Genomic DNA, 13,147 nt, shown 5'->3' with positions numbered 1-13,147 from the left:
TAACATTAACATAATATATAGTAATATATAGTATAATATCAATATTAATAGAAAGCTTGTTAATAGAAACTTGATTTTAAAAAATGCATCAATTATATAATACATAATCATTTTATTGAAAATTAGATTTGCAATTTTTTCTTAAATTGTTACGAAAAGTGTAAATTTTTTTGATAAATAGGTCAACTTGAAAGATTTTGTATGTATACAAGATGTTCAAGAAAATGAATAGTTAGAAATATTTCTATTAAATTTTAAATTTATGAATTTTATAATATATTTATTCTGAATGAAAATTTATGTTGTCAAATTTATAAAAAAAAAAAAAACTCTAAATGCATTAAGTGTTAAATAAGGAAAAATATTGAAATTTCCGTGAAGCTCTCGATGAATTTTTATGATATTAGATAAACAAAAAATACTATTTGAAATAAAAGTACTACTAAGTTCTCAATATTTATGTCAGCTAAACTTATACACGTTGAAAAATATATTCAGCTCGAAAGCCGATTTTGTTTCTATTTAAAGCGAATGTAATAATCAAATTTTTCTTATTTCCGTGACGGGCATATACACGCATTTAGTAGACATCTAGAAGGATTATATAGATTCGAGGAAGTATCAGTTATCGATATTTTTATTTGCTGAGAAAACAATGTTGTCCGATACTTTAGATACTACTAGAAAATATGGACTGTAAACTTCATCCCTTCGATACTTAAAAAAACGAGCATCGATGTTATTCCATACTTGCATACTTTGATACTTGTAGAATGAATAGTACCGTGTCAATATGAATAATAATATCTTATCATATGACATCTTTGTGCCAGTTTTAATTACTTTTACCGCTACATTTTATTTCACTTATCACACTGTTATTTGCCAGTATTTATAATTAAATGTCAGAAAAATACGTTCTTCTGGAATTCTCACGTTACATTTACTTTGATTGTGGCTTTCTCGTTTATTTATGCGAAAGAGAAGCAACTACGGTGCTACGGTTACAACACCTGCGCTTTTCTCGTCGTGTACCCGCGGTGTCGCAGAGATCATCATCAACAATTCGCTTGTGTTCCGTGTCACGCAGTGAAAAATGTAAGAGCGACAACCGCCGGAAAGAAGTGCTTTTTCGCGCTGGCTTTATCGCCCAGGTAATCGTCGTTGTGTACCGTGGTACCACAACCGCCACCGGCGGGAATTTCGTGTTCTCCGGAAAAGTGGAGTCGTGACGTGAATGTCAAGATGCATAGGACTTCGTTATCAGTGATGGATTCAGGGCAGGATTTTAGATGAAGGCATAATTTAAGCGAAAAATATATATTAAAGATTAATTTTTCGATAAATTTTAATTTAGAAAGGTTTTTTTAAAAGTATATGCTGGAACTTCCATGGAACGTAGAAAATTATACAAAACATAAGAATACGCATACATTGAATTCGGAATAAAGAAGTCATACAATATATACAATTATTTTTAATTGTAATTCAAAACTTTTTTATTAATGTTTTAAATTATCGCTAGGATGGGGAAAGGAAAGGACATAGAATATAGATTATAAAATGTGCAGATTTTAGACTCACAATCCAAAATTACATCAGAACAAATTACAAGAAAGTTGCACAAGCTTGTCACTCTGCTCTTTTTTCTTTTCTATTATATTACAGACAGAGCTTGTAAGAAAATACGATTTTTTTTTCGCGCTTTCTGACAACGACATTGAATTAGATGCCTTTCACAGATGTCTTTCATTATCATCTTTATATTCAAGAAGCAATGCTAAATATCTAATGAAGTGATAATTATTTCTGAGTCAAAAGCACAATAAAACTTATATCTTTTGTTACATGCACCGTAACCTCTCATTTTTTTTTCTTACTAAAATTTTCTTGCCAGAATTGAAATTTATTTCTCGATATGCTTTACAATAACGTTAATGAAGATGCACCAGTACTTTATTAGATTGAAACTGAATATTACATTTTGATGAACATGATGTTGGTTTATGTGGCAGATACAGATAGAGAGAAAACAGATTAAAATATTAAGTTTTAATGAATTGAATTGAATTGAAAGAACTTTCATATTTTTGTAAACTTTCATATTTTAACATTCCGTCAATATCGCGTTTTTGAGATAACTAATGCTATTCTATGTCATAATTTCATATGGAAGAAAAATATTTTTTATTCAAATTCGGAATATTTTCTTACATTGAATTATAAATTTTAATTTTAAAATAATAAAATATGAAATACGAGAGCATGTTCGAATTTTTTTAAAATTTTATTAAATGATTTCTTTCCAATTTTTTCATGTTATAACTGTGTTTGTAAACTATCGTATTTTTCAAATATATTAATAAATATATACATTAATGTTTTTTTTTTTATAAAATGGAAGTTATTTAGAGTTTCTATGATTTTTCATAACGCAACATTTCTAGCTATAGAATATTGAATTGAATATTGAATTGAATAAAAGTCTATCTCCTTCCTTCAGTTGTTTTTTCAACATGGTATTATTCACTCTTGTCATGTACATTCATTCTATAAACATTGTGCTTATTAAAAATTCTATTTTTATTTTGTCTCTTTCAATAGTTTACAAACTGTAACGTTCTTCTATTTTCGTACAAGCATGAATTACGCGCAATCGCGTACGTACGCATGCTTGACAAGCGATACATGGCAGGATACGTCAGGATTGCTGCGCTGTCTGCAAGGACTTATCTTCGCGTTAGAAACAAGATTAGATAAAGAGAGGCTTTAGAATCGATGAAATAAAAGAATGATGCGACAAAGTTTATTTTATCGTTCGCGTCGTTTGTTCCCTCTTTAATCTGCAGGAGATAAATACCGGTCCGTGTTGAAACGGGGATTCGTCCGGCCGTCAAGAAGAAAGGATGGCGCTAAAGGGAAGCGAAAGGGATCGCTGTCGGGGGGAAAGGGGTGGTAGAGACAGAGAGAAAATCCGACGGACGTGCCGGAAAAAATGCGAGAGGAGCGGTGCCGTTAGGATTTTACTAAAGATTTTACAAAAACTGGCTTCTCCAGCCGTCGTTGCGTCTCTCTTCGTTCTTCGAACGTTCTGCCTCGCGCCGCGGCGGCCCGTTAAAAATTCACCCGGCGCTGAAACGCGGAAGTCGAGCAAATAAAAAGTCGTCGAGCCGTCAAAGGACGACCATGGCGGCTTAATCCTCTTCGCGCTGAAAGGATTTTAATAGGACGCGTTAATAATTCTCCGCGCGCGATGCTCTTTTAATTATACCATCGGCCTCGCCCTTTTGTAAATATGACTATCATTCATGCCACGCATACACGTACAATTGAACAATTGGAGAAATGGAGATGTTCCGGATAAACGTGTTTTGCTACACGTTTCTTGAATCTCATATCTATTACGCAATCATTCGATTTCATGTTTCGGATGTTTACCTCCATCGGTATAATATCGCATTACATGATTGTTCGTTCGAAAGCTTGTTTAAACATTTCGTGTAATAACACGTGTTCCGGGTCGAACGGTCGGATCGAAAAGAGGATGAAAATCATGGGAAAAGCAAATGGGGAAAGGCAATCTATCTTATTGTTAAATATATATAGTTTAATAAATTTTAATGTATTATAATTAGCGCGCACTTTGCGATTAGCGCTAATATAGCGGTCCACGTATCAACAAAAATCGAAGCGACTTCATTTTCAAGTCTTTCGAGTGACAGAAGTCGATCAGGCTGCAATTCGTTATTGAATTTAATAGTGCGCCATTAAGTGTTGAATGTGACGTACTTTTTCCGAATCCGTGTCCGAATATACGCGGCCGGGTCGATACTCTGGCGGCAGGTACGCCCGAGCAGTTTCCGGCGGTGCGAGCTGCAGCAAAACCCTACCACGTGGTGTCAGTTCCAGTGTATGCGGAGTCACCACTGGTCCTGCTCTCGAACCACCTACCACGCCTCCATCTGGAACAAATATTAATAGCAAATGTAAGGTTGTCGTCAGAAGCAGAAATTTATTTCTACTCCACGTACAACACGATAAAAAGTATTGGCAAAAGTATCCCTAAATCTAGAAGGCTCGCTCAAAGTATTTCACCAAAATAGATTATTCATATATGCTTTGACAATTATAAATAATAATGCGAAAGACAGAAACATAATTAAAATTATTAATGATATATTAATAATATTATGATATTTAATAAATTCTCTTTAAAAAATATGAGATATTATATCTATATTTAAATATATATATATATATATATATATATATATATATATATATTAATATTATATATTAATTTTATATAATAATATATATTAATTTTATATTTAAACATAACATATTTTTCAAAGAGAAATGAGAAGGGAAAAAGAGAATTGAATAATACTATTAATGTATTATTAATAATTTTAATTATGCTTTAATAAATATGAAATTTTATATATCCATTTTTATTAAAAAGTTGCTTTTAAAAAATATGAAAATATAATTCTATGTAGAGATAATCTTGCTTATTATTTAAAGTTTGTCAAACCATGGCAGAGCATTTTTTATTTATTTAATTTTCATAAAACATTCAATCAGAGATGTTCGCCTTCTTCAGAAAGTCTGGCTTCGGGAAGCTCTGACTCTCTAATATGACTTCAATATATAATTGCGATTTGTCGCTTAAAGCCGCAATCGGTCATACGAGCGCCAAACTGCTTACGGAGAAAGATTAGGGTTATAATTAATTCTTCGACTATAGTCTGTGGTGCGGCTGACAGGCTTAAAAGCAGACGGAAGTTGGACGCAGGTGTGCGCCACAGAGAACCTCACTCGACAAGGGGATTTTCCGGAAATTGCCCGTTTTATTTACCGTGATCACACGCCCTCGTCAATTTGGGTCATTTATTATCGTTTTTAATAGGTTGCGTATTTCTTTTCAACGTTTCATTTCTTCGAGCCGTCTTTTTCGAAATTCTAGTCTCAGTAATCACGTAATCAAGCACTTGAAACGTAATTGAAAGGAAATCACGTCGAAATAGGAAAAGATTGAGAAATCGTGAATGAATTTTTTCCTTTTTTTCTTGCAAATCACATCTTCTTCTGCAAACTCGTAATCATGTTTTCTTCGATCGTTTTGATCCGCGCTTTCAATTACTTTAGTACCGGCCTAGATCGCCACTCTTTATTTGATCTCTTTATTTTTTTATTCTCCGTGAAAACGGAGATTGAGTTTTGTTGCAATCTCTATATTAAACGGATGTAATAAAAGAACATAGTTTTTCAAGTATTATTCTACCTATTTTGTAAGAACGTCGGCATTATTTCGTTCTGATGTCTTAATAACGCCACATTTTCCACATTTTGCGGACGTCACTTTTGTTTAATGGCAAACAGTCTGGTCTGAAATGCTCTGGATCATCCATTATACTGCTCTCGTTATAAATCCCATAATTCGCCATTGGGGGTGCTAATTCTGCGCGTGTCACGGACATTAACAGCCTAATGGTGGACTAAAACGCCTTGACACGGAGAATATTCTCCCGCGAGTACTCCCTGGTAATTTAGGTAAGCGCTCCGACCGACAAATTCTTCCCCTTCCGCCATGTCCCCGTAAAGACTCCATGGAAATTAGCGAAGACTGTCGGAATCGACACGCTAAACGTTTAATACTGAGCACGCTCAATTAATTTGAATTAATACGCTTAAATTATTTGTCGCGTTCCATTTTATAAAACGAGGGGATTTATATATTTATGTAAAATATTTCAAGTCATTTACCACGCGACGTCTTCGTATCGTCGTTCTTTTTTATTTTTGCAATACGGGTCACGATATTTAATTCCGCCAGTAGTCAATCTCCGCGCACGATCTGACAAGTTTCCGTCTAAATTAGAAGCAGAGACACATCGGACGGGACGCTTCTAGCGATAAACTATTTCCGTTCTCTGAAGATTTAAGCTCTAAGGAAATTAGGTGGGTCTGAACGGATCGACGTGTTCCCTGATAAATCTCGACTAATCCCCAAATGGAGAGAGACGATTCGCGCAATCTCACGTCGACTAATTATTAGGCGGAACATTTCCATATCACTCCAATCCGTACGTGTTGCAAAATTGAATTGAACGCGATAAAAAAAAAAACCTTACGCGCGTTACATGCCCCTCGCAAGATAAAATCGAAGATAAACGCGATCTGATTGGTGCCATTGCGTTGTCGCGAGTTCAGTTTGGTTGTTTTTGAAAATATCCATTTGCATACTGAACACGTTAATTATCGATGCTATTTGCATTTCGTCGGCGGGAAGAAATTCACTGGATAAGCTGTACAGCGTTGTTGGGCGTTTGCGTCATCTATCACTGTCTGTTTTTGTTACCGTTAATGTTATTTCACTCGATGTTGCATCAGTAGTCAATCTCTGTAAACGATCGGACTCACTTGGACGGCGCAATCCGATCGTCGACGAAGGTGCGATTTCCTATGGGACGCAAGAGTCTCCGAAACTAATGACACGGCAATCTAATTGTTATAGACATGCGGTACATGTAACAAAATACAAGCTTGCTGTGTTTTTTTATAAAACGATCCGTTTAACAGAGATCGACAAAATCCTCTTAACAAAAAAAAAGTTTACCACCTGCGAGATTTAACACACGAGCTGTATAGAATTTCACGGAAAGTGAGAAAAATGTAAAGTGGATACACACGCCCACATATATTAATTCATTTTTATATCTTCTTTTATCTTAAAATAACTAAATACTTTTACCTAATTTTTTATACATTCTTGCATATATTAAAAATGTATTATAATTCGTACGTCTGATGAATGAATAATAGCTAAAACTATACTATAGTAATATATTAGCTATATCATAGCTTTACGTTTTTTTTTATTTTTTTTTTATTTTTTATTTATTGAAGTATGCCGGAGATGTGCAAGTGAGTTTTTCAAGTGCAATTAATACGTAACATTAATAACTGTCGGCAAATTAATGTAACTGCTTCGCTAATATGAGGTGAACTTTCGTTAGTGCATACAACCGTGCATATAAGCGTATTTACGAGGTTTTCATACATGATTGATGATGGTGCATGTACTTCAAACATTAGGTCTCTCTACATCTCATCGCATTCCTCCACCCGTTTCCTCCACGCCGCAAAAGGTCAAAGCAGATCTCGCGTTACATCGCATTGTGTCCGTCTTCCATCGATCTTCGTTCAGGCAATAATGCGTTATAGGTAATGGCCCGGGTATTTCAAAGCTTTTTCATTCAGAAATGGAAATGTCTGTAGATATATATATATATATATATATATATATATATATATATATTTTTTTTTTTCTTCGAGATTGTTTAGGAAATGCTGCATTTATGCTGCGTGAATAGTTAGTTCGATTGTTTACATAAATAACTTCGACATTTCTAATAGTTTATGCTAAATAAAAAGAAAGAGGCAGATAAAAATAGCTAATCCATTAATATATTCAATTCTAATTTAGAACTCCGTTTCGTTCTAGAATCCACTATGATAAATTTTCTTCAGCCAATATCTTTAAGTACAGTCTAATTTAAAAATGAAACATAATCAATGAGATAATACAATATTGTGATTAATTTATTTCAGATTATTTTTTTATTTCAAATAATTCTCGATCTTTTAATAACAATAAAAGGTTCATCCGAAGAAAGAGTCGTTCGCGGTTTCGAATTAGATAGATGCTTTGTCACTATTTCGAGAAAACAGATCTCTCAAGAACTGATGACATTCATTATCTCAGGCTCCTGTTCGCACTCCGCATCGGGAGCGCCCAAAGATTGTTTTAGAGATTCATGAAGCACCGCAATGTTCACCTATTTTCCAACTGCGATGGCGGATTCCAGGACGGTGTCCCGTTCGCGTAGGCGTGTTGTAGGCGTGCGTACGTATGTGGGCAGCACGGAGAAGGATGAGGATGTATCCTCGCTTATACATGTGGATGTGTGTGTGTGTGTGTGTGTGTGTGTGTGTGTGTGTGCGCGCGCGCGCGCGTGTTTCGACATTGATGGATAATCTCCTAGAGTTCTCCGTTTCTGTCTGTCCCATAAACACTGACCGTTCGAAATCTACCCTCTACTACCCTTTTGTGTCCGCCATCACTTCCTGCGCTCTATTTAGTGCTTCCTGTATCTGTTGAGAAATTCGGTGGGTGACCGTTCAAGCGGAGAAAAATCGCGTTGCGAAATGAGGGGATGCGCCGCGAGCGAAAGGAGATTTTTCAGTGAGTCGCGCAAATCAACAACCGACGGAGATAACTCGAGTAAAGTATCGTTAGTGACTAATTGAATTTTTACGTCTGAATATACGTAAAAATAACGGCACCTTAATTAACGATATTTAGAGATGTATCTAGTCTCAAAATTAAATTTTTAAAGAGGAACATTTTAGTAAGTAGGGAAAATTCTGAGTTTGCACCGCTCGTCAAAAAAAATGTAAATGCCGTGGAAAATGTCGACTCGATTCGCCTTTGTGGTCCTCGATTTATGGTATGAGTTCCCTACGGATCAAAGCTGGCGTTATTGGCGAGCATTTTAAAAAGGAGTCTGATACTGACGCGTCTCTTTCCACTTGAGAGAGAGGGAGAGCGAGAGAGAGAGTGCGGAAGAGAAATGTTCCACCTGACTCTTACTTGCAACGTGGCTTGTCGTCAGAGTTAGATATTAGCATAATCTTCAAAAATTTGTATGCAATCCTAAAATTGTATTTTTTATTTTAACGACACATCATGGATCTATCATATATAATGTCTAATCTTTTTTATGTTAAAATTAAAACGTTAGACAAAATCTTGCATATAAAATGATAAAAAAATCGATAGATATTCTTTTTTGCAAAGAATATGCATCTGGCGGAAATTTTTCGTTTTTTTTTATTTTTTATTTTTTGTGTATTTTCTTTATACAAAATTAATTACAGTCAAAGCAAAAAGCAAGCTTTTATGATTGGCATATCTTTCTGACCGCCATTGGACCGCGGCTTTAACGTTATTAAAATTTCGATAGACCGATATCGAGAAATTATACGTACGCGTTGCGCGCGAAACTCAACATGCAAGACTAACGCGTGATGATAATAGCGAGTCGGTTTTCACGTGGATGGAATTTCATTTTATAAGAGAGACCGTGGAAATAATTGAAATTCCGACTTCTCGCTATTCGCATAACTTTCCGCTACAGTAGGCGCGACGATTTACACGAATATGCACATCTCATTGTAACAGACGCACTGATCGCGGCCTATATACGCATCGCGCAGACAAGTGACGCTGTTTGTCGCAAAAATTAGTCCCTTTTAGTATGCGCGATTGTTAGGTGAGAAAAATGCTAGAGCCGTTATGTGCGACTTTCGTTCGGAGTTCTGTCACGAATGTGTTTACGACTGCTCGTTGCATCGGTCGGCCGAACAAAGTTTTGCAGGACTTAACTCTGGTCGCATTAGCCATGCTACAAGTTCTACATTGAAACAAATGCACATCGATTTGCGAGTGTCTGTACCTTTAATGGCAATCCTCTGTTTCGCGGGTAAGAAGTAGAGCCTTGAATCGAGAAAAAAGCGATAAAAGGCACTGTGACATGATGTATGGTCACGGAATGCGCTTCTTGCTACAAAGATCCGATTTTAAACAATGAAAACTTTTGACAACATTCATATTCTATTCTTACGGAAATACTAATAACATTAGTAAATACTAATAACATATTTAGTAAATGCTACTAATAAGATTAGCATAATTTAATAAAAAGAATTACATAAGTTATATCTTACTAGATTTATAAATCCGAAAAAATTTTTAAATATTTAATTTAATGTGAAATTTAAATTAAATTTTATTATTAAACTTTTTGGGATGATGTTGATAAGAGATGATATCAAGCATAAGGCGAAGCGCAGCATTGAGTCATGTCTTTATTTCGGTTGTGATTTGTCGCGATCATTAATATTGACGTTGAAAACTTCGAATTTTCCCAGAAAACGAACAAGATGAAATACTGTTTATTCAAGAATGTTCGGAAAAGTAAAGATCTTTTAATGCTGGAAACAACGTTAGATCGAACGTCAACCGAAAGATGTTCGGAAAGTGAATTAGTGTGTTAGTAGTTACTGAACGGGAATTATATTAGTTAGTTGGCGTGTCTAAGTTGACAGGCCAACAAATGATGCCGCAAACGTCGATTCGATCGTCAACGGCAACGTAATTATCGTCTAGATGCGAAACGATGGAGAAGAAGGCGCGTAAAAGGGTTAAGGTTCCGTCGATGGCGCCAGAAGGTGCGACACGGAAAATTCAGGGGTAAATATTTAGTCTGCCTGCCGAGCAGCGGCAAATGACGTTACAAAGATGGCAGACCATTAGACGTTACATCTCGCTTTAAGGGCGTACCAGGGTCGCTCTCCCCGCAATCCCTAGCGACTCACAAAGTCGATCTCTTCGAGAGAAATTGGAGAGCCGGCTCGAGACCACTGTAAAATATGCCGCATATTTTACATATATCTCCCATTTTTCTCTGGCGCTACCAGTTTTTCTTATTCCACCTGCTATTCTGAGCATATGCAGTACCTTGTGAATGAATTGAAAACGAACGACTGCAGATCCATTGACAAGATTTTCCAAAAGTCATAGGTTTTCCTCAGAAAATTTATCATTTAAAGACAAACCTAAGACTGTTTTAATTTCTTTATTTTTTTTGCAGGTTATATCCTAAGCTCAATTGTAACTTAAAAGTATGATAAAAACTTAAGCCATATTCGAAAATTATTGTGTAATAATTATATATATATATATATATATTTTTTTTTATTCTTATCGTCTTGATTTGATTAATAGAAATTATATTTCAAAAATACGACACATACAATTGAGATGTATAGCATTTGTAACGGTAAAGCTTTTCGCGTCAGAGTACGTCAGAGTACGTCCCACAAGTTTCCTTACATTCCGGATGTAACTGGGAGCTGTCTTGAATGGTTCATCAAAATGCGGGATATCATCCACCGGCGAATATTCGCCGTGTACTGATAAACTGTGAAAGAGGAGTTAGAAAGATCGTTAACGCGAAAGACGTTCGAGGTGCGCCGCCGAAGTCTCGGCTGCAGCAGCGGCGAGACGTAATTAATGATCGAGATGGAAGTCGCTAACCATCGAAGGGCGGCGAAGGGAACGTAGAAGACGAGAGCAGGCATTTCCCACGCACGCAAGATGAGTTTGGAGGAGGGAATCACGGAATCTCGCACTCGTGCGGATGATCGAGTTATGAACGTAGCGAACCGATGATGCTGTTATCGTGATATAATGTACCATCTCTCCTCCCATAAAGTCATTATCCTAAATTGTACGTTGCGGTGGTGGAGAATGTACGTTGGAATACGTTAACGGAGCTGTTAAGAGAGTTCCGCCGACATGTAACATGAACTGATTACAAGCAAACAGACGTAGTAGGAAGTAATGAAAATAGTAAATAAATGTCACGCATGGTCTTTTATCTGTAGAATCTTCTTTATTCGTGGCAGAAAAACTCACGATGGTGATTTTATGACGGTAATTTTATGATATTATATATTTTATGTCACAGTAATATAATGTCAAAATATCTTTTTATACAGATGTTATACCAATTAGTTTAATCATTATGAAAGAGTCTCTTAAACATTTTTGTGGCATTATCGAATAAAGTATCAATTTCAATCGATTTGCTCGAAATTTGCTATATATCGGAAATAGAAATTTCTGTGAATAACTAAAAACGATCATCTGAGTTACAATTGTCACGCGCGTGCTATTCGAGCACAATTTCTCTTTAAGCTTCAACTCACATACTTCATATTACTCATATGTACTTGGCATATTATATTGCTATCATTGATTTTAACTTTTCGTTATTTAAGAAGAAAAATTCTAGATTAATGGATTAAGAAAAAGATAAAAAGATAAAAAGTAAGAGATTAAGAGAAAAAACTTAATTAAAAATACGATAAAAATGAAATAAATTTGTGATAGATAAATTTTGTACAGTTAAAAAAGACATTTTATTTTAACCAAGATTTAATTTAATTTTAATATTTTTAAATATTTATTTAATTATATTAGTCGTATGAGTTATATTATTCGTTAATAACATTTAAATAAATAAGCGAATTTTGCCGTGCGTCATTTAATCGTAATAATAGATCTCAACTACCTTGAATATTAAGGGCTTAACTAAGTGGTTTCTGAAACATGAAGACAAAGGTCCCAAGCGACCATAAAGGATGCGAATATATACAGCAATCGGAGCATTAGCAATCTGACACAATCCATTTAATACAATTCAATACAATTTAATACAATTCAAGTAGGATGAATAATTTATAAATGTTAGAGTTACAATAAATAGTGGAAAACGAAACATAATTTTGTATTATTAGTTTTAATAAATAGGAAATAGGTAAAAAAATTTTTTGGAATTTTGAACTTTGACTCAATAGATTAACAAATAATTTTGATTATATATAAAAACAAGATTGTGCATTCCATGAACGAAAAAACTATGATAATATAATATAATAATATAGTATAATGTATGTACTTACATTTTATAAAAAAATATATTATTGAAATTAGACGCAACTTAACTGCAGCGGTCACATAGAATCACTTAATGAATATAGAATACGTTTTATCTACGAATATTACTTCTCAAAACAATCATAATATTTCTCTTGAAGTTACTGTCTACTTTTAATTTACAAAGGACCGTTTAAGAGATTCTACAGACAGGCGAGCGTAAGCGTCGAGAGTTAGAGGGTCGTCCCTTTGTGGATAGATAATGAGAGACAAAGATAAATGAGATGGAACGGAGGGAACTTCATATGTCGGGATTACCGGGATCCTCGCCCTTCATCTCTCGTCAAGTTATACGTGGTGGATGACCTCGATACCGCTTGATATCACCATTTTGAATGACTGGTTCAACTTGTCATAGCGATTCAAATCTGTCGTCGAATTTTTCCGTCGTTCGGCTTCTCTCTTTCGGATAAAGATCAATACTTCAGATTGACCTTTTCAGACTGACTATATTTTTTTTTCAACTAGGTAAGTAGAGGCTAGGTACAAATTAATAGAAGATTTGTGACGATTTCT

The 13,147-nt window shown here is 35.0% G+C and overlaps 1 protein-coding gene across 2 annotated transcripts in view; it reads right to left on the bottom strand.

The window, feature by feature from the left end:
• The window catches only part of LOC105425322 (uncharacterized), a 76,836-nt gene that overhangs the window by 20,896 nt on the left and 42,793 nt on the right, over positions 1-13,147 (bottom strand). For both annotated transcript variants that reach the window (XM_011636040.3, XM_011636039.2), the window contains exon 3: positions 3,790-3,962. In XM_011636040.3, the coding sequence (XP_011634342.2) occupies positions 3,790-3,962 (173 nt within the window). The remainder of the gene's footprint in view (positions 1-3,789; positions 3,963-13,147) is intronic.

Source organism: Pogonomyrmex barbatus, unplaced genomic scaffold (genome assembly GCF_055798465.1).
Source record: "Pogonomyrmex barbatus isolate J1 unplaced genomic scaffold, ASM5579846v1 scaffold1, whole genome shotgun sequence".
In the NCBI taxonomy this organism is placed as follows: domain Eukaryota; kingdom Metazoa; phylum Arthropoda; class Insecta; order Hymenoptera; family Formicidae; genus Pogonomyrmex; species Pogonomyrmex barbatus.
The sequence above is the reverse complement of the archived record's forward strand: the minus strand, read 5'-3'. Positions and strand labels throughout refer to the sequence as shown.